Below are 27,931 nucleotides of genomic sequence, written 5' to 3'. Positions count from 1 at the left end.
CCGCTCACTTTGCGTCTGGAGCCAGGAAGTGGAGGAATGATGAATGCTGGCGCTCGGCTCACTTTCTCAGATTTATTCATCCCAAAACCTCAGCCAGTGGAATGCCATCACTTTTAGTGTGTCTTCCTGCCTCCGTTAACCCTAACTGGAGACTCCCTCACAGACATGCCCAGTGTCATCAGTGTGGCAATCAAGATGATCCATCAAAGTAGGTCAATGTGTTTGACCCCTGTGACCATAGCACGTGCAGGGATTGCCGCTGTGAAGGAGGGCGCTAGCCTGTTCAGGCAGGCTTGGACTAGGGTCTGGGAGGACTCCAGCCTGTGCAGAGGGGCGGACTAAGCCCTGGCTTGGAGTGATTTGCCCCCAGGGAACCTCTGGTGTCTCAGGCAATACCCTTTCTGAGCCACCCCTCACTCGACCTCTCTGTATGCTTGCCCGCCAGATCGAGGGGACCCAGAAACTGCTCAACAAAGACCTGGCAGAGCTCATCAACAAGATGAGGTTGGCTCAGCAGAACGCCGTGACGTCCCTGAGTGAGGACTGCAAGAGGCAAATGCTCACAGCATCCCACACCCTGGCTGTGGATGCCAAGAACCTGCTGGATGCCGTGGACCAAGCCAAGGTTCTGGCTAATCTGGCCCACCCGCCTGCGGAGTGACCAGAGGAAGGGCCACCTGCCTGCATCTTCTGCCCCTACCTGTCATGGTGTACCTTTCCTGCCTTGCCTTTGGTTATTGGTCTTCTAGGGAAGGCTGAGAAGAGTCCCCCCCTCACCACTTTGCACGACTCCCCCTTCCCCAACCACCCCAGGCTGTGCTCCTCGGACTACATCTGGACAGAGAGGACTCTGGGCACAGACACAGGGTGGGGTGACATAGTTCATAGGGGTACTGCTGCCAGCCGCTCCCTCTTACCCCAGCCTGGGTAGCTGCGGCATCATTGGGGTCATGGTTGTACCCCTACCAGCCAAAATGGCTATCTGCATGGACATTTGAGAGCCAGTATTTCCTTCCTCTTCAGCCCTCAGGGACCCCGATATGGAGGGGACAGGGAGGGGCTTTATTTGTAGAGAGGCCGGTGAGAGGAAGGCTGGGCCTAGCTCTCTTGTACAGTGTACATTGGAATTTATTTAATGTGAGTTTGGCCTGGATGGACAGCCATGGGCCGTAGTCCAGGAACAAACCAATCTGGCCATAGGGCTCTGTGTTTTTATCAAACTGAGTGCCACAGGGAAGAAGCAGAGAGTCGGAGGTCAGAATGGGACTTTGTGCCCTTCCTGCATTTCTCTTCTCCCTCTTTTCTTCTTCCCTCTTTTCTTACTCTTCTTCTTTTTTTTTTCTTTTTCTTTCTTTTTTTTTTTTTTTTGCTCTTCTCCCTTTTCACATCTGCTCCTTTCTCATATGTTTGTGGAGAACTTCCTTTTGCCTCCCTTCTTTTTGATCTGTGGTTGAATTAAAATCATTACCATTTACTTTGTGGCTAGCTTGACTGTATTGTTTATTTGATCTGCTCTTTGGCGGGGGGGGGAGTGCAGAGAAAGTTGACCTGGAGCTGCTGCCCTGGGAGAATCGGCTCTACCCCTGTCCAGTACAGAGCAGGAGCTGTGTGGTACTCTCCTGCCCTTTGCCCCAGGTGGGCGGTAGCAACACCTCATCTAAAAGGCAGCTTTCCAGGGAGATGCTGTGCAGTTCCCTCTGTGGAACACTTCGTCTCCTGACTCTCCCCGAACCTCCTAAGCTCTGGAGGAGACTAGATGATACCAGGGACAGCTGAGGTGGCTGACCTAAAATCATGGCACCCTCGACAGCAGCCGTCTCAGCTTTGTTCCACGGTTCTGCTCACGTGCCAGGAGGATGGGAGATGTAAATAATGCAGCAGGCAGCAGGAAATCGCATCTCAGGGCTTGGAACACTGGTGGGGGGGGGGTGCAGGCTGCATTCCCTGGAGCAAGTGGAAGCCAAGATCTGAATTGGTGACTGAGTCCAGTCTCATGAGAACTGGAAGGAGGGTGTCTGGGTAAGGCCTCTCATAAGCAAGCTCCCCTTCGGTCTGTGAAGGTGCAGTGTGTGGGGTTCAAAAGAAAAGCACCCTACAACCGAGAAACCAGAAGTTCACCCTACTCTGCTTCCTATCTTGGACTCTATATTGCTAAGCCATCCTGAATCTGATTGCTGTTAGCTTCTGGGGTCTGGCTCCTCAGAGACTGGGCAATGTCCTAAGAGGCCGATCCCCTGACTTTTGTGTTGTGAAGGGTCTTAGAATATTACACATTCAAGAACAAGTTGCATAGAACAGTTCAGAGCAGGTTAGCCACCTGATGGGGCCCTGGGAAGGCTGGGGAAGAGACCTCCCTTAAGCTTTTAGGGAATTATAGCAGTTCTGGAGCCCAAAGCAACCCAGCTTGTTCCTTTCCACTACTCAGAATGAATGATACAGTGAGTGGCTGAACTCTCTCACCCCGCATGAACTGGAGAGAATAAGAAAAGCAGAGAGCCTGCCCAGAAGGAGTACACAGTTGAAAGAGCTTAAAGCAAGGATCTCAGTTCCTATGCGAGGCATGCTGACGGAGCAGGGAATTGGGCCCAGGGCCTGTGGGTGGCAAGAGGGATGCCAACAGTGAATATTGCCTTCTCAGTTTGTCCACTTGGTGACTTTAAGGTGGCCATGGAGCCTGTAAGCAATTATTAGACCTCTCTGCAGCACGGAACAGTGAGACAGGATGCTGAGGGCAACCTGGGGACTCAAAGGTGCCCTTCAGATGAATGACAGCCCATGCGCTTATACTCAATATTGCCATTTCTCTGCCCCAAGCATCCACCAGGGCATCTCGAAGAGCGGTTCTCAACCCTCCTTAACCCTGCCACCCATTAATACAGTTCCTCACATTGGGGTGACCCTCAACCATAACTCCATCTTATTGCTACCTCAGAGCTGTAATTCTGCCACTGTCATGACCTGTAATGTAAATGTCTGATATGCAGGATATCTGATATGTGACCCATGTGAAAGGGTCTTTGAGAACCACCGATCCAGACCTTCCTTTGTGCCCCACTCCTTCCGGAAGTGGCCTTATCCCTGGTATTTCCTCACAAAGCACATGGAGACAGGTTCGGAGGAAAGTATGAACTTCCTCCTGCGCCTGGATTAAAGATACCCCAACCTGCCTCCCCAGCTTCCGCTCCCAAGTTGTCTGTCCTCTCTGATGCTCTGAATCCAACGTGTTGTTCAGAATTCTTCCGCGCCAGGCTTAGTCCCATGGGCCCACCTTTGGGCCTGTATTCTATTTCTCTTTGCCCTGGTCTGCCCCCCCCAATCCCTTTGTTTGACCTTTTGGTCACATGCAGTCCCTATTGCTCTTTCAGGAACACCTGCCTCATGTCCCCGTCAAGTCATTCCCCTTCTGCAGAGCAAATGGCTTCACCTTTCCTAGCTCCTCAGCATCCCTAAAGAGGTGTCACGTTGAGTGGCCTCAGCGCTGTCACAACAATGGTACCACGAGCTCTTCCAAGGAGGAGGTGAGGTCCAGGCTAGTCTGGGGGCCTCATAGAAGCACGGCAAGCAGATGGTATTGACGCCGAAAGAACATTCTAGAGACGGTTCCAGTTAGACAAGACCAGAAGTTAGTTGCCAAGGCCACCTTAGAGCCAACACGAGGGACGTGAGGTCAGATCATCCCAGCTAGGAAGGGAGGAAGGAAGAGTCCGATCGTCCCCAGGAAACAGACGATAATGAACAGCCAGAGGAATATCCGGTCTACCACCATGGCCACATACTTCCAGTCTTCCTTCACCTGAAGTAAGAATTGGGCTTACAGTGACAAGAGCCAGGCTTTGGGAAGAGCAAATGTCCCTCCCCCATCCAGACCCACGGAGGCAGCAGTCAGCAGACTACTGAAGGCTTGGGAAGCCACAGTTATCTCACGCATGGAGATGGGCGGAGAAGCAGGGGTTAGCTCAGGGCTGATGCATCTCTGGCAGTCTCACTCTCTCTTTCCCGTTTCCATGTGATCCCCGGTTCAGGAATCCAAGGGGGCATGAGGAGAAGCTGGGACCACCAAGAGAGCATGGAGCCTCAAAATCAGAAAACCTGAAATGTAGCTCACAGCAGGCATAGAGCTGCCATATATACTGTGCTGTCCCATGCTACCTCCACCCACACCTGAAGGGGACAGAAAGAGGCAGACTGTGGCTCAGAGACAAGTCAGTGTGGAAGAGCCGGGGCTGCTTTTTCATAGGCCAGGGCAGAAGATTTAAAATCTTTAGACATTGTCAAATTAACCGTCAATGTTCTTATCTATTCAATAAGGTCACCTCACAGTAACCTCAGGCCTCTCACTCCTCCATTGGATGCTAAGGGGATGACCAGGTTCTGGGGAGGGGAGCTACCCGGGCTCAGCGGAGAAACTGCAGGGTTTATGAGTGAACAGGGAAAGTCACAGAAAGCCCAGAGCCCAGGCGAAGGAGAACACAGGGTAATGCACTGATCACATTTGTACTTGGTTTTCATCCCTGCCAAGAGCAGCCTCTCTCTCTCTCTCTCTCTCTCTCTCTCTCTCTCTCTCTGCCATGCCCCCACCTTCTCATGAGAAAGGCTGGCCAGAAAAAGGCTGGCCAGAGGGAGGCCAACATCTGAGCACCCGGGTTTCTGCTCGCTCTCCCTCACTTAGGTTGAACAGAGTGGAAGAGGCTCTGTGATAGTTTGCCGTCGGCCTGGAGGTGACCAGAGAATTGCCAGCTAGTGTTCCCCTCTCATGACTGAGTCCAGACTCCTCGGACATGACAGAGGGAGGCTGGTCCTTACAGGAAGGGAAGGGGTTACCCAAGCTGATGCCCAGGGGTGGGATTATTCCCTGCTGAAGCCAGCAAGATCACCCATGGAGGGGCCCCTCCGTCAGCCCAACTCACCGAAGAGTCGGCGTCTTCAGACCTCAGGTGGTCAGCGATGTAGTGTACACCCTCTAGTGCTTTTTGTATCTGAGGAGACAGCAGGATCTCACTATCCTGGGATGGAGCCTTGGCCTTGGGCCCCAGAGCCTTCAGATGCAGGCTGCCATGGCCATAGAGGACTCCCATGGAAGAGTCTGGGAGGCCTGTACACATACATATGTTTTCCTCCTCCTCCTCCTCCTCCTCCTCTTCCTCTGTCTCCTCCATTTCCTCAGCATCCATGTTGGTCTCCAGCCAGCGGTACGTGGGGCCGAGCTTGAGACCCGGGGAGCCGTGGAGCGTCATAGGCGGCAGGGGTCGGTTCATCATCAGCCACCGGGGTATCCGGCCCAGCAGGGCCACCCTCACCCAGCCAGGCATGTTGTGGGTGCTGGGGGAACGGTGGTGGACGTTGAGCACGAAGACCGTGATGACAATGGAGAGGGTGACAAAGATCATGGTGAAGAGCAGGTACTCGCCGATGAGCGGGATGACCAGGGAGGTGGACGGGATGATCTCGGTGATGAGCAGCAGGAAGACGGTGAGCGAGAGCAGCACCGAGATGCACAGCGTGATCTTCTCGCCACACTCGGAGGGCAGGTAGAACACGAGCACCGTGAGGCAGGAGATGAGCAGGCACGGGATGATGAGGTTGATGGTGTAGAAGAGCGGCAGCCGGCGGATGACGAAGTAGTAGGTGACGTCCGGGTAGATCTCGGCACAGCAGTCGTATTTCTTGCTGTTGTAGGTCCCGGTGGCGTTGATGATGGCCCACTCGCCGCTCTCCCAGTAGTCCTTCAGGTCCACCGTCTGCTCCATCTGCTCCAGGTCGATCTTGGCCTTGTCGTACGTCCACGAGCCAAACTTCATCTTGCAGTTCTGCTGGTCAAAGGGGAAGAAGGTCACGTCGATGCTGCAGGAGCTCTTGTAGATGGCCGGGGGCGTCCAGTGCACAGTCCCCGTGAAGAAGAGGTGGGCCTTGGTCATGTGGGTCACCGCAAACTCCCCATCTGCGCTGGGAAAGAGGAGACAAGCTGGGGTCCCGAGGTACTTGCCTCCTCCAGGAAACTGGCAGCAGGGCAACTGGGTAAACAAAGTCACCACTGACTGGCCGGCGAGGGCCATTTGTGCAAGAGTGTGGATCTCTCCTACAGACAGATGTATCTGAGCTGTCTTTTCAAACACCAATTTTCAATCTTTTCAATTTTGTTTTAATTGCAGAAGTAAAAATTTTACAAAAACAAACAAAAAAAACCATATTATTGCCATTTTGATGTTATACTTACATATCTGACTACTGTAGACTGTGACTCACTTTTGCATATTCTTTTTTTTTTTCCTAGACAGGGGTTTCTCTGTGTAGCCCTGTCCTGGAACTCACTCTGTAGACCAGGCTGGCCCTGAACTCACAGAGATCTGCCTGCCTCTGCCCCGGGAGTGCTGGGATTAAAGGCGTGTGACACCACCACTCAAATTTTGCATATTTAAAAATCATGGGACGTTTATAGTCTGAGACTCCCCCTTTTTTTAAAGATTTATTTCTTATGCATACTGTGCTCTGCCTGCATGTACACCTGCATGCCAGAAGAGGGCACCAGATCTCATTATAGATGTTGTAAGCCACCATGTGGTTGCTAGGAATTGAACTCAGGACCTTTGGAAGAGCAGCCAGTGCTCTGAGCCATCTCTCCAGCCCTGGCCCCCTATTTTTATCCACTTAGCATATTGACGTTTTTGTGGAGTTTGTTGTTGTCTCACTATGTAGCCCAGGCTGGCCCACAACTTCCTGGCTGGATTTGAACTTGTGAGCCTCTTGCCTCGGTACCTTCAGTTCTGGGGTAACAGGCGTGCTCCACCATACCTGACTGTAATGATTTTTGAGCGTTTTGACTTCTCTCACTATGCAAATGGGGAGCTAGCTGCAGAAGGGGCGGATCCTGGATTCTGCGTCCAGATCTTCTGTTCCTTTCCAGAAGACACTAACATTTTGGCTGGCGAGGAAACTCCCTGTAGTCTGTGCCTTTAGCATGGTATTGGGGGCCAGTTTCATCTGCCAGGGCCTGTACCTGAGGGATGTGAGATGTGATCCCTGCCCTTGGGGAACTACATGAATTCAAGTGACACCACCATACCATAGGGCATTTGGAATGCTCCTGGAGGGGCTGAATGGGGTCAGTAAGGCCTTGACCTGGGAGACGAGGGCATAAAAGCATCAGGGTTCACAGAAATAAGGGAGAGACTGGCAGGTGGGATTTGTAGAAGACCGAGCCGTTTGCCGCCGCCGCTGCCCCCACCCCCCACCCCGGGAGTATATTCTAGTCTTTCAAGCTCCACCCCAAATTCCCACCTTCCACCCAAACCTACAGCGATGCTCTTGGTCATTTCACATAGCTACCACTAGATGGCAACAGGCTCCCATTTGGGGCAAGAGACCACGTGACCTCATTGACCCTTTGCCTACTAATCTGGAGGAGGGCGTGGGGAGCACTCGCTTTAAACGCCTGCAGCGCCCCGGATTAGCCTTTGTCCTCCCGGCAGATCTTCTGTGGCAGTCAGGTATCAGCGACCAACTCCCTGTCGACCCTCTTAAAACTCAAACCCGTCCGCTGCCGGGACTTTGCTCCCGATCTGTCAGGCAGAAGCAGAAACTAGAGGGATCCTTAGGTGCCTGCTAAGGGCCCTGAGATGGGGCTTGGGGCAGGGGTGGCCTGACTCCGGCCAACAGCAGGTGCTTAAGGCTTACGCCAGCAAGGGAGTTGACTATGCTATCCCAAATCATGTGACCCCCTCCCTCCCTCCACACACACCAAGGGCATTCTGTTCCTGTTCCTACCTCAAGAAAGGAGCACCGTGTCCCCCACTGGGCTGCTTTAGAAAGCGTGCTAGCAAGAGACACTGCCACCATCTAAGAGTTAGCATCCTTCCCCAAGCAAAAAGGAAAGAACAGCTTTCGGTTTATTTTACGAGAAACTCGTGTGTGTGTGTGTGTGTGTGTGTGTGTGTGTGTGTGTGATATGAACACGTGTGGGGGAATGCCAGTGCACATATGTGCATGTTCATGTGCCCTTGTTATGCATGCATGACTGTTGGTGTATGTACATATGAAGTGTGTGTGTATGTGTGTGCACACATGCTGGTACAACATGTGTGCATGTATGTGTATGCAGTGTGTGAGTATGTGTGCCTGCGAGTGTAGTGTATGACCACAGGTGAGGGGTGCTGGTGCGCATGTGAGTGAGTGTGTGTGTGCTAGTGTGCATGTGTGCATATATGTTTGTGCTTGTGTGTGCATATATGTTTGTGCTTGTGTGTGCATGTGTGAACATGGTGGCGTATACATGTGTGGGTGTGATGTTGCATGTTTGGGTGTGAATAGGCCTGAGGACGTCGTCCAGTGTCTTTCCTTAATCGTGTTCCATCTGTACTTCTTGAGACAGGTTCTCAAGAATCTTAAGTTTGCTGTCTTGGCTAAACTGACTAACCAGTGAGCTCCTAGGATCCCCTGCCCCCAGGGCTAAAGCCTGTCTGTCTGTCTGTCTGTCTCTGTCTCTGTCTCCGTCTCCGTCTCCCTCTCTCTCTCTCTCTCTCTCTCTCTCTCTCTCACACACACACACACACACACACACACACACACACAGTCATACCCAGCTTTTATGCGGCTGCTGAGGATTCAAACTCAGATCTTTTTGCTTGCACACCGAGGCTCTTACTCATGGAGCCATCTTCCCACCCAGGGTTCGTTTTAATCAATAATCGGCTCCTTACTTGTTGTAGAGGACAATGTCTGGGATCCAGATCATCTCTGAGGGGACCCGGAGGGAAGTGATGTTGCCAAACTCGTCTGGGTCCCAGCGCAGCTTGTAGTCATTCCATTCCTGCTCAGGGGAAGGGTCACATCAGGACACTGTCGCATGGGGACCTCAAGATGGTCTGAAATGAGCTATGGGACCCAGAGGTCCCCCAAGTCCCTCCCCACAGAATTCAAAGGGGGCCGTGATGCCAGGAAAGAGCTCAGCCATGGGAATCAGGCAAACCATCTCTGATAACCAGCCTGCTCTGCTCTGACTTTGGTAGCCGAAATCCCAGGCTGCCAGTCCAGCACACCTGTCGTTCCAGCCCTCGGGTGTCCTCCAGCCCTTGTTCTGACAGGAATCTGTTATGCAGTCACACGTTGACAGAGCAGGACCTGCCAGAACTAAAACTAGACAGGGAAGCCGGAACAGTTTCCTGGGACCTTCAAACTATGCTCTGGAGACCTCCCCATCCAGGAGTCCCAGCAGGAAGAGAAAGCTCTAGGTCCCAGCTACACTTCCACCAGAACAGATCCAAGTGGGTTTTAAGACCAGATTTTGTTTGTTTTCTTGTTGTTTGTTTGTTTGTTTGTTTGTTTTGTTTAATGGGGTTGCATGTAGCCCAAGCTTTCATCCAGCTTACAACGACCTTGAACTTCTCCTCCCCAGCACCCACCTCCTAAGTATGAGGGTTGCCTTCATGCCACCACACCCAATTTATGTGGTGCTGGGGAATCAAACCTAGGACTTCCCAGGCAAACAATGTACCAAACTAGGCTATATGCTTCAGTTCCCAAAACAGAGTTCTTATTATTTTGGGTTTAAACATTTGGGGATGCTAACATCAAATGGAGGGATCTGACTATCAGAGGCATAAGATAGCCGAGTCACCCCCATACAGATAAGGACTCCCAGAGGGTTGATAATTCTCTGGCATCTCAGGCTCGTCCCAAGCAGCAATGAAAGGCCTGGCTCCACCACAGTGTTCTTCCTTCTCCTCTTACACAAGCCCTGGCACAGGTGACCAGGACAATTGTGGTGACCTAGGTTCTAGACCTCCCCAACCCCTGACATGACTATTTGCCTTTCAAAACTTCCTCTTCACTCTGGTTCGATTGGTTCATCTATAGGGATGAGGGTGAGAACTTCCGCTGACTCCAGAGTGAATAGGGATTGGCTCAGAGTGACCTCTGACCCAAGTGTCTAATTTAGAAGCATCTATCACACAGCTCGACACCATCCAGGGCCCAGTGAGTCAGGGACTGTGTATAGGACACCCACATCAAAAAAGGGACCTATTCAAACGACTCTGATATGTCACCACCTTGGTCTTTGTGGGTTTCTGAGTGTTAGCTAGAGACAAGGTCAGTCAGGTACCCATGGGGCCAGAATAAGAAGCTAAGGGCAGGGGCTAGCTTCCCTTCCTGGTGTTCTTCTGTCATCCCCGTTTTAAGGCCTTGGGGTTAGCTGGGCAGAAGGATGGTAAGGTAAGATTCCAGCTCTAAGCAGCCCCTGAGTCTGCCCAACAGTGGCCCACCCGAGCTCCACACTCTTCAGTTCTTCTTCCACGGAGAGATGGTATTGTTGTCTCCTCCCGACTCCAGATATTTTTGTAGACAGAGGTTTGACAAAGAGAAGCCATTTTAGACAGAAACAGACTAACCACAGCCGGCCAAGGTCATCATTCAAAGCACAGAAAGCCATCTGACCACCAGGTCACAAACGCATGCAGTGTGGTAAACGGGTCATTGCTTTACGCCTGTGGGCTCTGGGGTCATCTGTCAGGCAGCACAGTCTCTGAGACACATGTAGAAAGAGATGGGTCTTGAAGCTGGGCATATCTGGGTGCCCTCTCGTCCTGTGATGTCAGGGTGCTGATTTAGTAAGCTGTCCTACAGGACCTAGAACTATGAAATGCTTGAATCTAGGAGAGGGTCCCTTGGTATTGTGGGTAGAAACAACAGCAGAATAAGACAATGGTCATACCAAAGCCAGCCTCAGGGAGAGCAGCCTACAGTACTTTAGGTGTGATTATGACTCATGAATTCAACATCTAGCTGCTCCTTGGTCCCTTGATAGTGAGGGTCCTAGAAGGGGCCAGAGACTATGCATGGCTGCCAACTCCTACCAGGGAAAGCTTACCTGCTTTAGCCAGACATTGGTTGTCATCATTTGATTCTTCTCATCCTGGAGTGGCAGAGATAGAAATTAAGAACAGTTGGGGTGACTGATGAATCAGCCCAGAAGACAGACACATCGGGGATCCATTCACAGGACACCCAAGCCCAGCCATCCCTCCTACCTTGGTCACCAGCACTTAAATTTCCCAGGGTCACCCAGGGTCACCCTGGGGATCTGAGGGGGTGACCATGGGTTTTAGAAAACTATCTTCTGACAGCCTGTGCTCTTGGGGCCTCCAAGGCTTGGGAAGGAAGGCAACCCAACAAGGTAGCTGCATGCTGTGGCCAGGGTGGGCCTTGAGGGCTGGTGGGAGAAGAGCTAAGCTGAATCCAGGGATGAACATGAGAGAAGAATCAGCTGGTCTGGGGATCGATCAAGGGCACTCAGTGTGAAAGGGCAGGCCTACCACATCGATGAGCTGGGCAATGGACAGTCCAAAGCGCACAATGACCACATCAGAGGTATTGGGCACTGGCCGTGCCCAGCGATTGTAGCCCCCAAACAGGTGTTTGAACAGGCGGTCCTCAGCCTGGGTGTGTGAGCCTTGCTGGGACACCACTGTGGAACAGGAACGAAAAAGAAGAGTCTGCATGAGGTCAAGGAGGCGAGCCTGTGGCCTTCTTTCCACCTCCCATGAAAGCAGAGGCACTCAGCATCGTATCCCCTCAGCATAGGGGTGGATAGAGAGGAAGGCCATCTCAAACCCCACTGAGAATTCCACAGATTAAGCCGTATCAGCACTTAGCAAGCAGCAATCACTCTAGGTGCCTTCCTGTAAAAGGTCAGGTAGTGTGGGCTGCCACAGCCTAGCAAGAAAGCTCAGACCTAGAAACCAGTCTCAGCGAGAGCCAAAGAGCCCCAAGGGGTATGGGGATGTGGGGGATGGGGGCGTGGGGGATGGTGGTACAGGGGATGGCTGAAGAGAGGCTCTACCCACTGCTGTGAGCCTGGCTGATGGTGAGATTTCTCCTTTCCTTCCACTTTTCCAGCAAGCTACTGACACCCATGAGAACATCTTCTCCCACACAGGGTACTACCCTGAGTTCTTAAATCGCCAGCTCTGACCAGTTCTCATCAGCTGGGCAAAGCTATGTGAAACTGTCTGCTGGAATTTATCACGCCTTTATCGTGTTTTGCATAATAGCTTCTCCATTCTGGGACTCTGCTGCCTTACAAAAATCCAAAAAAGCCACTAGGACAGAAATCACGGCAATAACCATAACTACTGCATGTGAACTTGCACACCGGCCCCAGCCCGTGTGCTGGGTGCCAGCTTCCTTCACCCCCACAGCAATCTTCAGTGGTCTACGATGTTGTTTGCATTTTGCCAACAAGATCACTGAAGCTTGGGACCTTTAAGGTGACAAAGCTCCTGGTACTAGTGTTGAGCTAGCCACCCATCTCTATCCTGTGGTACCGGCTACCCAGCTGATGGCTTTAAATGCCCCCTGTAGCCTTGAGGATGAAACAAGCTGGCCTTCCGGAGAGTCCACCATGTGGCCTGTAAGCGCACAGGGGGAAGATGAAGTCCTAGTGGTAGCGGTGGCATCCACTCACCTGCTGGCATCAGCAGGAGACATCGGAGACAAAGATGTATCCAGGACTGGAGAGCAGGATGGAAGGGGGCCATGGCTTCAGAGGATTCTGGTTTCTCTTGGACCTCCAGGAACTGGTTTCCACGAGGCCCCGTCTCTCCTCTGCAACTGAATAAGCCAAGGGAAGGACTCTTAGCGTCAAGGGGCATGACATGTACTGTCTTTGTCTTTCAGAAAGGTTTTAAAGCTGAGCAAAAGGCCATCAACAGGCCTGCCTGGAGTGTGGGGATTCTTGGCTGCTCTGCTTCTCGGAGGAGACAGACCTCTCTTTTCTGGAGTCACTTAACTGTTGACAAGCTAAGACACGACTGATCTTCACAGAGGAAGACGGTACTAGCATTCTTGCCCTAGTGCCCTCGGCTCCTTATCTGTAAACTGGGGATAACCATGTGGATATAGTGGCCAGCAGAAGAATATGGCTAACCAGTGACAATGACCCAAAGATTCTGATAATCAAATGCTTGTCAGTGATGAACAACTGGCCAAAGGTTGGCCTATCTAAACAACAGAATACAATGCAGGCATCAAAAGGGAATCAGGTGCTAACATGGCGTGTGTGATTGAAGGGATGAACTTCGCAAGCTCGCTTTGTGAAAGAAACCAGCCTCCTGGTGCACGAATCCGTTGGTACGTGCATTCCAGGCCTGTCGAATCTGGAAATACGTTGCAGATGAGAGTGAGTGGAAGGAATGGGGAATGACTGCTAATGATCAACGGGCTGTCTGCAGGGCATGGAGAAGGTTCTAGAAAGACTTAGTGGTGATGGTTGCACAGTTCTGTGAATGTAATAGCATGGACCAAAGAGCGCGTTTTAAATTAGAAATGAATATTTCAAAAAATGCTGTTACTTAAAAAAAATGTTCTTGGTGAGTGAGCTGTGGCCGTCCTCTGTAGACTAGGAAATGGTGAACCTGGAGCTGATGCAGGAAGGTCGTAGGGCTGAGAAGGAGAGATACTTACGATGGTTAAAAAATGTCCCACACGGGGGGGGGGGGATTTGGAGGGGAGGATCCTCCTAAGCTGATGAATTATTTTACATAGTCTAGGACTCAATCCCGTGACCACAGCAGTACCAAGTATTGCCCTTCAAAGCTTACATATCCAGGGCTGACGGGATGGTTAAGTTAGTAAAGGGCTTGCCTTGTAAGCACAAGGACCTGAGTTCGAGCCCCAGAATCTATCTAAAAAAGCAGGGTGTAGGGGCTTGTGCTTGTAATCCCAACACAAGGGGAGTAGAGACAGGTGACCTCTGGGACTTGCTGGCCACCCAGCCAAACCTATGTATGTATTCATGTCCACCTGCGCACAAAGTTCATATATCCAAACGTCCACACGGGGTACCTTGTGTCTCTCGATTAGAGCTGGAACACCGGCTCTTAGCACAGACATGGTATTTCCTTTTGACAGTGACGAGAATGTCCTGGGATGTTCCGGAATGTTTTGGAATGGCGATAGGCCCACACCATTCCCAAAGCCCCGAATGCCACTAACAGTTAATTTTCTGTTGTGTGTACTTAACCATGATTTCAAAAATAGGTGTCAGAGTACGTTTTAAACATAGAAGCGGCCACATCCCCGCAGGAATCGGGAATCAGAATTGTTACCGACGGAGCTGCGAAGCTGCCTTTCTCTGGTCCTTCCTCTCTAGTCTATCCTGCCCTGTCCCAGGCTGCCAGCGGAGAACCTAGCATCACCAGCCAGCTGCTGCCTCTCCATACTGCCATCGCTCTGCATCGCGCTCCTCGCCGCATCCAGAGTCTGCAAGCGTGACTTTGAGTCCCGGCCATGTCGCTAACACCACTGGGAGTTCAGCTTGTCTGTGGGGCAGCTGTGACCTCCTGGGACAGGTACACAGTCCAGTGGAGTCCCAGGAGTCCGTGTGTAAACTCCAGAACCCCGAGGAGAAGGGCCAGGCACTGGGCGGCAGTGTGGAGGTCAGTGCACCATGACCCAGTGACAGCACACAGAAGCAGTCCGAGCCAAGTAGGGAAAGAGTGAGCGGGGGAGTGCCAACAGGCTGCCGTTTATGGAACGTATTTGCTGCTACAATTGACGGCTCCAGGATGTGCTTAGGGGAAGGCTACGCCGGCCTCAATTTTCACAAAGTATTTCAAGTCAGGGGCTCGTTAAAATTTGCAATGTTCTGCCCCTAACCCACAGCCCCACCATTACTGAGTTCAACCTGTCACCCAGCCAGATCCTGCGTGCGCACCCCCCTCTGGGGTCTAGCCTGGGGTAGTTGTCCTCACACCATCAAGCACCCCACAGAGAGCGTCCAGGCCCCACTGACACCTTTACAGCGTAACGACTGCACCTTAGGCTTTGGAATCATTGCAAAAGAGTGTGCGGAGACTACAGGAGCTAGACCAACAGGGAGTTTGCTTGTGAGGCTGTGTCTCTTAGAAAGGTCAGCAGCTACACCCACCGAGCCTCACCAACATGGCTGCCTAAATATGAGCCGAACAAGGATGATAATAGATATACTCACATGGAAGGGGGAAACCCACGATGCCTCCCCCGCATGAGAAACTACAGATGGGGATGCTGAGAGCTGGAGAAATAGTCTTCCCCAGTGGAGAGTACACCAATTAGCTATCTACCACCAAATGGTCAGCCCTGAAACATACACACAAGTATCATTATACAGGTCAGGCAGGTTGTGTTTATGTATTATGTACATGGGAATATATATGTGTAAATATACATACATGTTATACAGATTATGCATACATATTAGATAGATTAAGCACAGAAATATATACATACATACATACACATAAATATATACAGACGGGCACACATGTATGTATGTATGTACAATTTTTAAAAAGTGGCCATGAGTTTGAAAAAGAGCAAGAGGGGAGATGCATGGGAGGGTCTAGAATGAGGAAAGAAAAAGCAGAAATGATGTGGTTACACTATAATCTCAAAAAAATATTAAAAAAAAAAAACAACAGTTTTGTTTATCACCTGTTCCTTTGGGAGAATACCAGCCTGGCCACTGGTTACTTTCATTCCTGTGCTATGCTGTACCCAACCTGACCTTGCCTTGCCCTGGTTCTCGTAGAGCTGCCTGGCTTTGTCCTGACCCTTCTCCAAATGTCCCAGGGAACAGATCTAAAAGACCAGTGATTTCCAAAAGGTGTCTGCTCTGGAAAGCTCTTCCAGAACAGCGCCCCCCTGAGGGGAGCAGCAGGAAGACCAGCCAGGGGAAGCAAACCTCACAGATGGCACCATGCTGAGCCACCTCTGGAGTGCCGGCACCCTAGTGCTGGGCCTGCTTCCCCAACCCCAGCTCCTTTACTTCCAGGGAACGTGATCAGGGCCAGCATGTTCTTTAACCTTGTCATCTTTCTTTCTCCTGTGAGCCTGCAGACACCTGCTGTCTCTGGGGGCTGGGATTAGAGGCATTTTAACTTTCTGACATTTTTTTCTATACTTTCCAAATTTCCTACCACAAGCATTAAGATTGAAACATCTTTTTAGTGTGCAGCAACACCCGTTGCGTGTTTTACATGGCCTCCTCCAGGCTCGAATATGGCTCTACTCAAAATTCACACAGAACTTAGATTCCCGTCCGCCATCAAAGTGAATTGTGTGATGGGAGGAGTCCCCAAGAGATGTGATAAACGAAGCATTGCCTGTGCGGACAGTGGATAGAGCCTTTAAAAGGAAGATCCTGAGCTAGTTGCTGTGGCACACGCCTTTAATCCCAGCCCTCGGGAAGGCAGAAGCAGGTGGAGCTCTGTGAGTTTGAGGCCAGCCTGGTCTACAAAGCGAGTCCAGGACAGCCAAGGCTACACAGAGAAACCCTGTCTCAAAGAAAGAAAGAAAGAAAGGAAGAAAGAAAGAAAGAAAGACAGAAAGAAAGAAGGAAGGAAGGAAGGAAGGAAGGAAGGAAGGAAGGAAGGAAGAAGATCCTGACCTTTGCTGTGACAGGGATGAACTTTGAATACATTATGCACAAACACAGTGTAACTTCACTTTCAGGAGAAAACACCTGGAGTCATCAGATTCCCAGAGACAGAACTTAGAGGTGGATGTGGGGTGAGAAATAATATTCAAATGTGGGGAGGATCTAATGGGTCTGGAGACAGACAGGATGGCAGGATACCGCATTGCCCTGCTTACCTTCGATGGACTGAGGACATGCATGGCGTTACCTCTATTCTATCACAATAGTGACAGTACACCTGAGTGCATCTGTAATCTCACTGTGTTTAAGGTATCTAAACTCGCAGGCCTCCAAAACTCGGGCAAAGGAGACAGAGGCTCCAAGAAGAGCAGAATCCTGCGGTGAACTTTCTCCTCAGGGGGAGGACTCAGAAGCCCTGTTGTGGAGTCACTTTTTGAAATGAAGGCCAAGGTCTCAGCTCACTCTGTGTCCCCTGCAAAAGGTGCCTAGGAAGAATGGGGGCTAGAAGAACTGATGGGAAAAAGCAGGGCTTGCCACTGGAGCTGGGAAATGTGACTAGGGGAACCAGCAGTTATAATCTGGTTACTTAATTTGTGTGTAATTTTGTGTATGTGTAGTGTGTGTGTGTGTGTGTGTACATGTGCAGGTCCCAAGTTGAAACTGAGTGTCTACCTCAATCAGTCTCCACTATGTTGAGGCAAGGTCTCTCACTGAACCTGAAGCATGACAGCTCCAGTTAATCTAGATCTCCAGCTTGCCCTTGGGGACCCTATGTCTCTGCTTCTGAAGTCCTGGGATTGTAAGCAGCCTCCACGTCTGCCTGGCTTTTTACCTGGGTCCTCAACTACAGTCCTTACACTCGTGTGCCAAGCTTTTTATCCATCAAGCCATCTCCCCAGATCCCCAGTTACCTATTCATTATTCATTTCCTTCTCCTACCCTGTAGGGCTGAGGTACCGTGGACAGGGGAAGAGCCAGTCCAGAGCAGGAGTGGGGTTGAATGTGTCCAACCCCAGAAATATCTAGAGAGTGGTAGGAGTGAGGACTGCTCTGTCCCCTGCCCCGGGGCCTGCATGTTCCAGCGCAGGCAGTCCTGCACACCCGCACCTTCGCCCATGCCAGAGGAGGTCCTGTAATCACAGCCGGGCTAAACTGCCTGCCCTGTAAGGTCGTGTCCAGCAAGCACCTGGAATTCCCCTTCATGCAAATGAGGCACTTCCAGCACCTCAGCCTCAGCCAATGATGTACACTCCCCCCAAATGCCTCTACTCCTCCCCGTTTGTCCCCCAGCTCCCTAATTACACAAGCTGCTCAGTGAAGACTGTCTCTGGAGAAGTCTGTTTCTCATCACACCTGCCGCCTGAGGTCTCCATCACACACCCTGGCCATTCTCACCTCTCCTACCCTCTCAGGCCACTGGTCTGATCACCTGGCAATCATGCCGTTAAGGGAGGGGGAGTGGAGTGGGGATGACACCACCTCACAGTTTGCCCACCAGGCCAGCAATGTGCACAGTGAGTAACAGGGACGGGGAAATGAAATCACTTGGATGACAGAGAGGAAGCATAGGAAAGAATAATTCTAGATAACTCGCTAGCTGTGCACACCCTGATGTGTGATACCTGACATACTCGGTTATCCCCCATTGTTGGTTCTGAGACATCGAGGGATGCCCCAGTCCCTCAGGCTTCTCTTCCAGGCTTTAAACAGCTAGCCTTTTGTGGAAGTCCTCCCTAAAGTTTGTTTCTGAGAAAGACTTTAGTTGGACTAAGCTGAGAGACCTGGAGTAGTGACTTGCCTTTTGCCTCTCTTTCTTTCTCTCATCCTCTTTATCCTGGGAAACCCTCAAGGCCACCAAGTCTTCAAATTTATTTGCATGTGTGAGTAATTTAAGCCTCATCCCCACTGCCGGAACCAGTCAGGGGTTACGAAGAGACCTTGGATGGCTCAGTTGGCTGATAGCTGGGCTAAGGCTCAGTTGGCTGATAGCTGGGTTAAGTTCCCAGAACCCACAGATTACAATGGCTTGTAACCCTAGTTTCAGGGACCTGGTGTTCCCTTCTGGCTTCCACAGGCACAAGACAGATACATGGTGCATAGACATACATGTTGTCTGTCTATGTATGCACAGTTGCACACACAAATTAATAGATAATTAAAAAATTAAAAACCTCAGTTCCTCATATGCACTGTCCCATGGACATAAAGACACACTGTTTAACAAGCTGGGTAAAGGCTGGAAAGGACCATGCCAGGACTGTCTCCATGCTAATTCCTAGATCTTTCTGAGTACAATTTGCATTGATATTCCCTCAAGCTTACAAAGCACTTTGGTACCCTTGCCCACATGAGAACATACATCCCCCCACCCCCCGGAGGGTCTGGAGGAAAAGTGCTAATGTCTCCTATGCGCAATTAAAAGGCTGCTGTTCAGAGAAGTTGAAAGAGTTACCCTACTTCACAGAGCTTAAAAATGACAAAACATTAGAAGCCCTCTGCTTCGAAATTATATGGGGTTAGCAGCAACCTTATGGGTGACTGTATGAGCTCAGCCAATACGTGGCAGTGTTCTAGAAACACTGACACTGTGGCCATCGTTGTCAAGCTGCCATCAAGACTGGGCTCTGGGAGAGATGAGGTGTTCATCCCCAAGCTGGACTCACATGGATCCAAAGCTCTAAAATGTTCCTCTGTGTGGAAGTCAGTGACTCTTCATTTCAACCAATACAGTGGCTGCAAATTCCCAGATCTGAGTGTATCACAAGGAATAAAGATTTGCTTGCTCCTGTGAATGAGGCCAGAGGTGCAGCAGGCATGTTGAAGTTGGACTGTTTAGAGACTCTGGGAGAGATGTCTGTTAAGGGCTGTCTGGAGGAACGTGCAAATGAAATGCAATTGGCTCCAGAGGATGTGCTTGAGTTGCTTCGGACCTCCACCTTTTGCAATTAGCCCACCGTGATCATGTCACTAATTTGTCACCAGAAACCAAAGGAGAAATTGCTCCCGGTAATCAGCAGTAATTAGCGTAACCTTCCACCGCCAGTTACAAAGATTTACAGTGAAAGGCTTTGGACTCGGAGCCCCAGCACCAATCAGATTAGCAGTTCTGGGATAAAGATGACAGTGGGATGATGGCACTGTTTGTTAAGCCTGAGTAAATGAGGTCCAGGCAAACGAACGCACAAACAAAAACTATTCTGAGTGTAAAGTGTGCATGTCCCCATCAGGATGATTCTCACCAGGGCCTTGCACACCCTCCGCAGACCCGGAGCTCATTAACAGCCTTGCTCCCTTACCTTGGTTCGATTCCACTGAAGCCGGTGTGTAACTCACACTGTCCACCTGTGTCGCACTGTCACACTGTCCTCTTCCCTGTCCACCTTCCTACTGCAGCTGCTCCATAGCTACTCACTCATCAGAACACAGTCTACCCTTGCCGGGAGCATTGCCTCTTCCCGTCAAACTGCCGTCCAGAAACCCCTCATCCCACACACCACAGGCAGCTCAGTCCTCCACCAAAGAGACCCCCCCAGATCAGAGGAAATGATGCTGGACTGTTTGTTTTCCCAAATAACACTCACTAACGTGCTCCTGGGATGAAGAGCCCATGCTTTGCTTCCATGGCTGCTCTGCTCAGCGACCTGCTCACCACGGGAGCTTAACCTCTCAAGGTCGGGTGGAATCCTGAAGATCACGTGCCTTCGTTAGCTGACTCGGTACCTTGTCTACTAACTCTAGCTTTGATCCACACAAGCCGTGGAGGTCTTGCTACCTTTCAAGTCAGTAAAATCCCATCTGTGCCTGTGAGTCTAATTCTTATAAGAGTGTAGAACGTTCACTGAATGAATACCTAAATGAACAAGGGAATGGTAGTGATAAGGATGCCGAAGTAGACGCTACTACAAGACAGAAGTAAACAAGCCACCCTGAAGTGATGCTTTCACAGCATTCTGAAGGGGGTCCCAGGAGCCTGAATTTTGGCCAGCAGCAGGTGACTTCCAGCATTCTGATATTGCCATTTCCTAAGTGCTCACAAACTAACTTCCTTCTGAAATCACATCCACAGTCTCCCCAACATGCTCAGCACCTCTAATCTAAGCCTCAGGAATCACTTGCTTACTTACCTGTGTTCATAGAAGAAGACAGGGCACTCAAGGGATGCAGGGAAGCAGCCGGCTTGGAGACGGGGGATAGCTGAGGTGGGTCCCTTGGAAGCAGAGTGGCAGGTGCAGAATGAAGCTCATTCTCCTCAGCTCATGGATGCACGGATGCAGAAACTGGAGGGTTTGGAAGGCACTTTTGGATGAGGGACTCAGGCTAGCTCCTAGGGGTGGGTGGCCGAGTTCAACAAAATGCTCAGTCTTCCTGGGGCTGTGCAGCTCCAGGAGACAGAGGTGGCTCCGTGTAGGTGCCACTGAAGAGGCTGTCTTGGAGAGCCACCAGCAATACGGCTTCTGCAGACGGTGCTCTCATACTGTGCACTCTCTCTCTTTCTTTCTCTTGTTCTCTCTCTCTCTCTCTCTCTCTCTCTCTCTCTCTTTCTGTCACACACACACACACACACACACACACACACACACACACACACACACACTGAAAGGGGAGGAGGAGTCTATGACTGACTGCTCACTTTGTGTCCAGCACAGACAGATGCGGCTCTGGCTTCTGTTCAACCAATTACTAGGATGGCTTGCTCCCCGCTCTGGAGTGTCCATAGATCCCTAAACACCCCCCTCCCAGATGAGGTCCTCTAGGACTGTGGTTCTATCTGTCATAACAATGTACCGTTGTCAGCAAAATATGAGTGAGCCATGGAACACCCAGCCGACAGTTGCCTCCATCCTTTCTCACCTGCTCCAACTACTATCTGAGGGGGTCAGAGACAGACCCTGCCTGCTTTGGCTTCAGGCCCGTCTTCTTCTTGCCCTTCTTGCAGGAGACCCCGATCTCTGTCTTCTAGAGATGCCAGGTTGTCATGCTCCAAATCTACAAGCTGACCTTTGGTGCTCTTATAATTTGCAGATTATCACAGCCAGGCTGGCACCTGCTTGTCCGCCTGTGTTTAGTGGTCCTAGGCTTTCTCATGACTTCACGTCTTCTCCCCTATGGCCCTTTCCCCTCGGCACCTCCCATTCCAGTAACTCCAAGCTTTGCCTCCCCATTGAACTGCTTATTCTCTCTGCTTTCTGACTTTGATGGACATGGGTTGCTGAGCGTGATTTCCAGTTCTTCTCAGTCACAGATTTGTGACCTCAGGCCAGACTCAAAAGGTGTTCTTGCCTCATTTTCCTCACAAGTAAAAGGAGGCTGTGAATGATGGTGACTATCCATAGGCCTTCTGTGAGGGGTCCATGAGCCCATATGCACTGTGAATAGTTTCCAACAGTAAGAGTGTGATGTTTGTACAAACACAAACATTTGTACTCATTACATTTATCGATGAGCATTTGATTGCTAAAATCATGAAACACTCATATTCTCATGAACCATGATTAAAAATGTTGCATCTTGGCATATGCAAAAAGGAAGCTAGCTATATGCATTATTCATCTGGAAACTGGAAGATAGGAAGGAGAGAGGGAAGAAAGAAGCAGAGATGGAGGGAAGAAGAAAAGAAGAAATGGAGAGAAGAAAGGAGGAGGGAGCAGGAAGGATGGAGGAAAAGAAAGTATCAGGTTATGTCTGATACTATGTCTGATAAGATTCTTGTCTATCAGCAATAGAAACAACCATCACTTCAGTAAAGCAGAGGATGAAGTCAATGGGCAGCTTGCAGCAGCACTTACAAAACTGGAGGGCCTGCTTGGAGGCCAGGTGGGAGAAGTTAGCTCTGCTTCAGCCCAGAGCAGCCCCATTGCCTATATGGTGGGACAGGCACCAGAAACCCCCCCCCCAAAAAAAAACATGGTTGGTACTGCTATAACCTGTCCCTGGAAACCAGCCATTGCCGCTGCTGCCTCCCCACAGTCAATTCTCCTCCCCCCTCTGGTTATTCATGCCACTGCCTCCTCACACAAAGGTCAAGATCAGCGCATCTGATTAACTGTGTGCTCGTGAACTGGCGGTGAGGGAGGCTGAAGAGGCAGGCGTCTGTGTTGGGGACTCCTGGGTGGGTGGTGGGCTTTGTACCTCCAGCAGTGGGGGAAGATTCCTCAACTCCGTAAAAGGTAGAATTCTGGGAAGGTCCTTCACCTCTGTTGAGCGCTTTTCCTCTGTGTGGAGACACACACAGCCTTCCACAGATGCACTTCCAAAATTGCTCCACTCTGCTTGTTCTAAGAACTCACACTCAGAATTTTGAGTGTGGTCAGACCCAGAGCATGGTTTGAGTCTGGTCAGATACAGATATGGGAATGGCCACCACAAGAGAGCAGTTTATAGTCACAGATCCCAGCTCACAGTGTACCACACACAGAACAGCACTGGGTGTGTGTGGGGGGGAAGGGGTTTGTCAGAGTGGGCAGGAGGAAGGAGGTACAAAGGGGCAGGCCCTTAATCTGAGGCCTCTCACCCTGTTCTGGACAGGTTTGGGTTTTGAGGGGTGGTTGTTTGCTTTTTTGTTTGTTTCTGTTTTATGAGACAGTATCTCACTATGCAGGGCACCCTGGAACCCACAGAGATCTGCCTGCCCTGGCCTCTGCAGTGCTGGGGTTAAAGGTGTGGGCCCAGTTTCCTAGACTGCCTTACCTTGACACACCTAGAATGATCTGGGAAGAGAGCCTCAATTGAGAGATTGCTTACATCAGATTGGCCCGTGGACATGTCTTGGAGTGCGTGCGTGTGTGTGTGTGTGTGTGTGTGTGTGTGTGTGTGTGACCTTCATACAGTGGGGTCCACCCCACTGTATGTGGCACCATATCTGAGTCAGGTAGTGAGTTCCTTAGTCCAAAGGTAATGAAGAAAATGCTGAGCTCTAACAAATATCCCTCAGAGAAACACAGCGCTCATTCTAACCTTGGGGGTGCATTTTAGGAGGCAGCAGCCACAATGGCCTCCACGGCACAGGGCAGTGTGCTCTGCTCAGGAGACACTGCTCAGGTAGGGTGTGATTTTGTCCATAGTTGCTGGCCAGTCATCTCTGCCCTGTGGAACTCAGTCAGGATGGCTGGTGTACAGGCCCGGAAAGTGACAGCGAGCTGCTGTGCAGGTAACTTTTAGTTACACAATCTCGGCCATGCAAACCAGGGCTATGCAGCCCAGGGCCATGCAGACCAGAACCTGTGCACATAAGAACAGCTGGAAAGCTCACAGCATTTCAAGGCTACATGCGTGGATGGCTAGGATTTGTTTATGTAAATTTCCCAATGGATACTGCCTTATTTTTCTAGATTTGTGTCAATGGCCTTCTCTCTACACAGCATTCACTCCCTCAGCGTTCCACACTGTCTTGGATGCGTTCTAAGGGACCTGGAACTGATTTTACTCACTGCACTGAGTGGGAAGGGAGCTCATACCAGGGTCTTCCATTAGCAGACTGATGACTATAGCCGGCCAAATATTGAGAAATTTCCTACCAGACTTCTGTTACTGCAATGAACTAACTACCTGAGAAAAGCAACTTATAAGGAAGAAAGGTTAATTTTGACTCACAGCCAGGCTGGTTGACTTTGTTGCTTTGGAGCCTGTGGTAGGAGAAACTGCTCACCTCACAGAGTCTGAGGGGCAAAGGGAGAAGCAGGAAGGGACCATGGTCCAATATCCCATCCAAAGGTACCCACCCCCACCCCAGTGACCTAACTCCCTTTACTAGGCTATACTTTTCAAAAGTTGCCACCACCTCTCAGGGATCCCCAGGCTGAGGACCACAGTATTAAACCATGGACCCTGAAGAAACACATACACAGAACATCGTGTTCCCCTAGCTCAAACCTAGATACCAAAGCGCTTCTCACAGCCCCAGAGATCAAGATGCCTCCGAGCCTTGGAAGAGGAAGCCCCTCCTGCTATCGAATCTTCACAAGAAAGCAAAAAGTCAACACCATGTGTGCACATGCCCATGGGCCACAGCACTCACATGAAGGTCAGAGGACAGTGTCCAGGAGTCTCCTTCACCGTGTGGGTCCCAGGTATTGGAGTGAGGCACCAGGCCTAGCAACAAGCCCGTTTATCAGCCGAGCCATCTATGTAGCTATTGGCTACATGCAGACTAACCCCAGACATGCCGTGTTTTCTAAACACCAGCCAAACCTCCCAGGTCAGAGAGCATAGGAATCTACGTACATACATACTCACCGTGGACAGAAGTGAGAGGAAGCTTGCAAATTTGGGGGCTATTTTGTGTCTCCTTAGACCCTGTCTGCTGGGGCATGTGGCGATCTGGAGGCAGGAAGGGACAATGGGTGGGAAGAAGGCCATGGGTAACCCTCAAGCAAGATGGTTATGGAGTTTGCAGCTAAGGCCGACAGAAGCAGCTTTCTGCGCCAAGCGCCATTCTTCACGAAAATCTTCCTAGTTCATGACGTCTCATTTCTCCTGGGCCAGAGCTGGAAACTCAACTAATGTTAAGAAGCGGGCAAATCACAGGATGGAAGGCAGTTGAAAGAAATGCAAGCCTGGACTGCAGCCACCTGGAGTGTCTCACTCTCATTTCCAAATGTCCCTTTGCTACATTTCTTGAAACATTTCCCTTTCAATGTTAAAGCTTCCAGAGGCTGAGGCAGGAGCTTTGTGGTTTCTGGCATGGTTATAGGGGTAAGGGTTGCCAGTCCCATAGAGAGGCAACTGAGAGGGCTGTCTGTGTGCCCCTGAGGGTGCCAGCTCCAGCACATCAGCAGATCTAACCTTGAACTTGAGTGCAGGTTACCCTCATTCTGTAGGAAGATAAAGGAGGAGATCAGTGATGGTGGAAGTGTGTCGCTTGGTGAGCCCTGAGAGCCAGTGGCGTGTCAGTGCCCAAGGTTAAACAGCAAGGGGTAAGAGCAAGAGGGTTCTGGGAGATTGGGGAAGGGGGTAAATTAGAACAGCTGAATTGTTCAGCTGGGAGCAGCAGAGTCTGATGATGTGATATTAATGTCTGTGTCTTGGGGGGTCTAGGAGCAAGGGTGAGGATCCTGATCACCTGCTTATCCCCACTCCTTGGGGCCACACAGAGAGAGGAAAACAGCAGAGCACCCCAGGGAACCTCAGTGGAAGCAGGTTCCTTAAGTAAGAGCCACAAGCCAGGCAATAAGAGAAGAGGAGAGCAGGAGGGACAAGAGAAGAAGGGGAAAAAGGAAGGTCACCGCATGGTAGATTTTACTAATGATGTACCCAGATTTCCAAAAGGCATAGAGAGACCCAGAAGATACTGCAGAAAGGTTTAGAAGGCTGATAGTGAGCATTCAGAAGGAATAGACAGGTGGATCTCTGTGAGTTCTAGGCCAGCCTGCTTTACAAAGTGAGTCCAGGATAGCCAGTGCTACACAGAGAAGAAAAAAAAAGTGTCTCTGTTGGTGATGATAGAATATTTGTGTGGGTCTTTGGCAGCCTGGAGACCTGAGCTCAGAAAACCAAAAAGAGTAATAGCACAACCCAGATAGGAGCACAGGATCAGGCTCATGCGGTTGACTGCTGAAGCCCCGGGGTCTGCACCATCCCTGCCTGAACGGTAGCTATGAAACTGCCATTCAAGGCCCTTCTCTCAAGTCCTCTGGCTCACCAGCTCCCGCCTGAAGTCCACCAGAGCCAGTGAGCCAGGCTCACAGGTCTTTACCCTCGATTTACTTCTAGATGGGAAACAGAGTGGATGGAAATTGAATTCTGTGGTTCGAGCAGCTCTTCTATAAAAATCCACGGTTTGTATCTAAGCTGTAAGTGTCTAACAGTGTTCTTGTTTATAGGTCCGGAGTTTTGTTTTTGTTGTTTGTTGTTTTTCAGTCATATAAGCAGAATGAGGATTGGTAAGGATATTAATAATTCAAAGAAGCTTGGGGAGGATGAAAGAAGCCAGTATAGATAGAGATCCTGCTGCCAGGGGCCAGAGAGACAGCCACCACCAAGGCAGCTGCCACCAAGTCTGACAACCAGAATTCAATCTCAGGGACCCATATGGAGGAAGGTCTAGAAACAAAAACACCACTGTAAGAATGGGCCATGCCATGATACAGCTTCAACAAGGCTGTTGCCAGGCCTCTCCAAGGTACCATGTCCACCTTAGGACCAGATTGTAGATGCTCTGCCTCAGCCTCCCTAGAAAAACTAGATGATTCCACTCTAGCCATTACTGGGAGAAAATTCCAGCACAAACCTGTTTCCTCGGGTTGTCCATTGTCGTGCGCAGTCTCAGGTAAAGACTCTGGCGAGCCCAGGTCACATGACCAGTCTCAGGGGGCCTTTGTGGAGTCTACCACAAGAAAACAGCACACAGAATGTGAGCACTGTCCAAATACAGAGACGCTGTTGGAAGGACTGCGTGGCTCTGAATGACAAATACCACCACGGGATGGAGCTTCCTGTGTGTAGGAGACTACAGACACGGAGCAGCTGAAATAATGACTGGACAAAGGAAATGACAGGCAGCCAGCCTCAGTCCTCTGGAAGCAACTGGCCTCATTCGGAATTCAGCATTCCATTAAACTAAAACTCCCTGTGGCACTTAGCTTTTTGTCTGTCACCCAAATAGCTCGCTGGGACACAGTGAGTACTTTGTAAATATCTGTCGAGTGAGCTAAAGGAGCTTCCCACTAAAAATGGCGCACTTCAGACCAAGCGAGCATCAAATAGGACGTGAATTTAGCGCCCCTAAGAAGCAGCTTAAAGTTGAGCTCAGCGGAAATACCCACAGCAGGGAGACTGTTCTCCTGTAAAAGTAAACTCCTCAGCCAACCCCCAGGGGGATTAAAGGTATGCCTTCCCACCTCAAAAGGTCCAGATAAAAAGTGGGTCTTCCCACTTCAAATGATTTAAGCAAAAAAAAAAAAAAATTTTCCCTCACAGGTACACCCAGATACATATTATAATCAATCAGGTTGATGACCAAGAATATCCATCACACTGTCTTTGTGTGGGGGGGGTGGGGGGTGGGGGTGTGTGTGTTCCCCGCTCACTCTGTCTCTGTCTGCATGTGAGTTTCCTGTTTGTTTCTTTGTCTTGGGAGCCAGGATCTCCTGTAACCCATGTTGGTCTTGAACTTGGTATGTAGCTGTGGCTAACACTGAACACTGGGGGCTTCTGCTTCTGTGCCCGGAATGCTGGGATCTAAGACCATACCCAGCTCATATCCTCTTCTCTGTCACCTCACTTCTTTCTCCAACACTCCACAGCAAGTTCTTCCCAAAAGGAGAACTTTTCTCTTCTCAGGGCAACACACCACATTTTCAGCCACTTCCTGCTTCTCAGGTGTGAACCTCAGAGAATACAATCTGTCACAGACAAGACCCAAGGCAAGAAGAGGAAGTGTCCGAAAAGCTCACAGAAAAATAACCCACAGTAAGCCCATTTCCTACCACCTGACTGGCGGCAGCCAGAGCAAAGGCAGATGTCAATTACTGATTTCAGTAAGGGAGACAGTTTTCACAACAGCCTTGGAACTAAACGGTGGAT

At 50.4% G+C, this 27,931-nt stretch overlaps 2 protein-coding genes across 10 annotated transcripts in view; one reads left to right on the top strand and one right to left on the bottom strand.

Annotated features, from left to right (window-relative positions):
• Positions 1-1,474, top strand: part of Ptk2b (protein tyrosine kinase 2 beta) — a 119,239-nt gene extending 117,765 nt beyond the window's left edge. For all 5 annotated transcript variants that reach the window (XM_021654606.2, XM_021654559.2, XM_021654565.2 and 2 more), the window contains one exon: positions 446-1,474. In XM_021654606.2, coding sequence (XP_021510281.1) covers positions 446-661 — 216 coding nt within the window. In that variant the 3' untranslated portion in view covers positions 662-1,474. The remainder of the gene's footprint in view (positions 1-445) is intronic.
• On the bottom strand, positions 1,326-26,796 carry Chrna2 (cholinergic receptor nicotinic alpha 2 subunit). Of its 5 annotated transcripts, none has more exons than XM_060391355.1 (8): positions 26,637-26,796; positions 20,536-20,688; positions 12,458-12,603; positions 11,307-11,458; positions 10,862-10,906; positions 8,694-8,803; positions 4,908-5,943; positions 1,326-3,793 (listed from the first exon to the last, which is right to left on the bottom strand). In XM_060391355.1, the coding sequence occupies exons 3-8, from the start codon at positions 12,528-12,530 to the stop codon at positions 3,668-3,670; spliced, it is 1,542 nt and encodes a 513-aa protein (XP_060247338.1). In that variant the 5' UTR covers positions 12,531-12,603; positions 20,536-20,688; positions 26,637-26,796; the 3' UTR covers positions 1,326-3,667. The 5 variants fall into 5 exon arrangements, with proteins under 5 accessions (XP_060247338.1, XP_060247339.1, XP_060247340.1 ...); XM_060391356.1 differs by lacking the exon at positions 26,637-26,796 and adding an exon at positions 24,644-24,689; XM_060391357.1 differs by lacking the exon at positions 20,536-20,688.
• Between the last annotated feature and the right edge of the window lie 1,135 nt (positions 26,797-27,931).

This window comes from Meriones unguiculatus, chromosome 9, assembly GCF_030254825.1.
Source record: "Meriones unguiculatus strain TT.TT164.6M chromosome 9, Bangor_MerUng_6.1, whole genome shotgun sequence".
In the NCBI taxonomy this organism is placed as follows: domain Eukaryota; kingdom Metazoa; phylum Chordata; class Mammalia; order Rodentia; family Muridae; genus Meriones; species Meriones unguiculatus.
This window is presented reverse-complemented; position numbering and strand designations above follow the sequence as displayed.

What these genes read in the sequence shown, in the direction of transcription:
- Chrna2 (XM_060391355.1), bottom strand. Translation starts at nt 12,530, where the DNA reads ATGGCCCCCTTCCATCCTGCTCTCCAGTCCTGGATACATCTTTGTCTC. An exon ending in CCAATGTCTGGCTAAAGCAG is followed by an intron (nt 8,804 to 10,861) that starts GTAAGCTTTCCC and finishes TCCCCTGAGCAG; the next exon opens with GAATGGAATGACTACAAGCT. An exon ending in CTGAAGACGCCGACTCTTCG is followed by an intron (nt 3,794 to 4,907) that starts GTGAGTTGGGCT and finishes TTCTTACTTCAG; the next exon opens with GTGAAGGAAGACTGGAAGTA.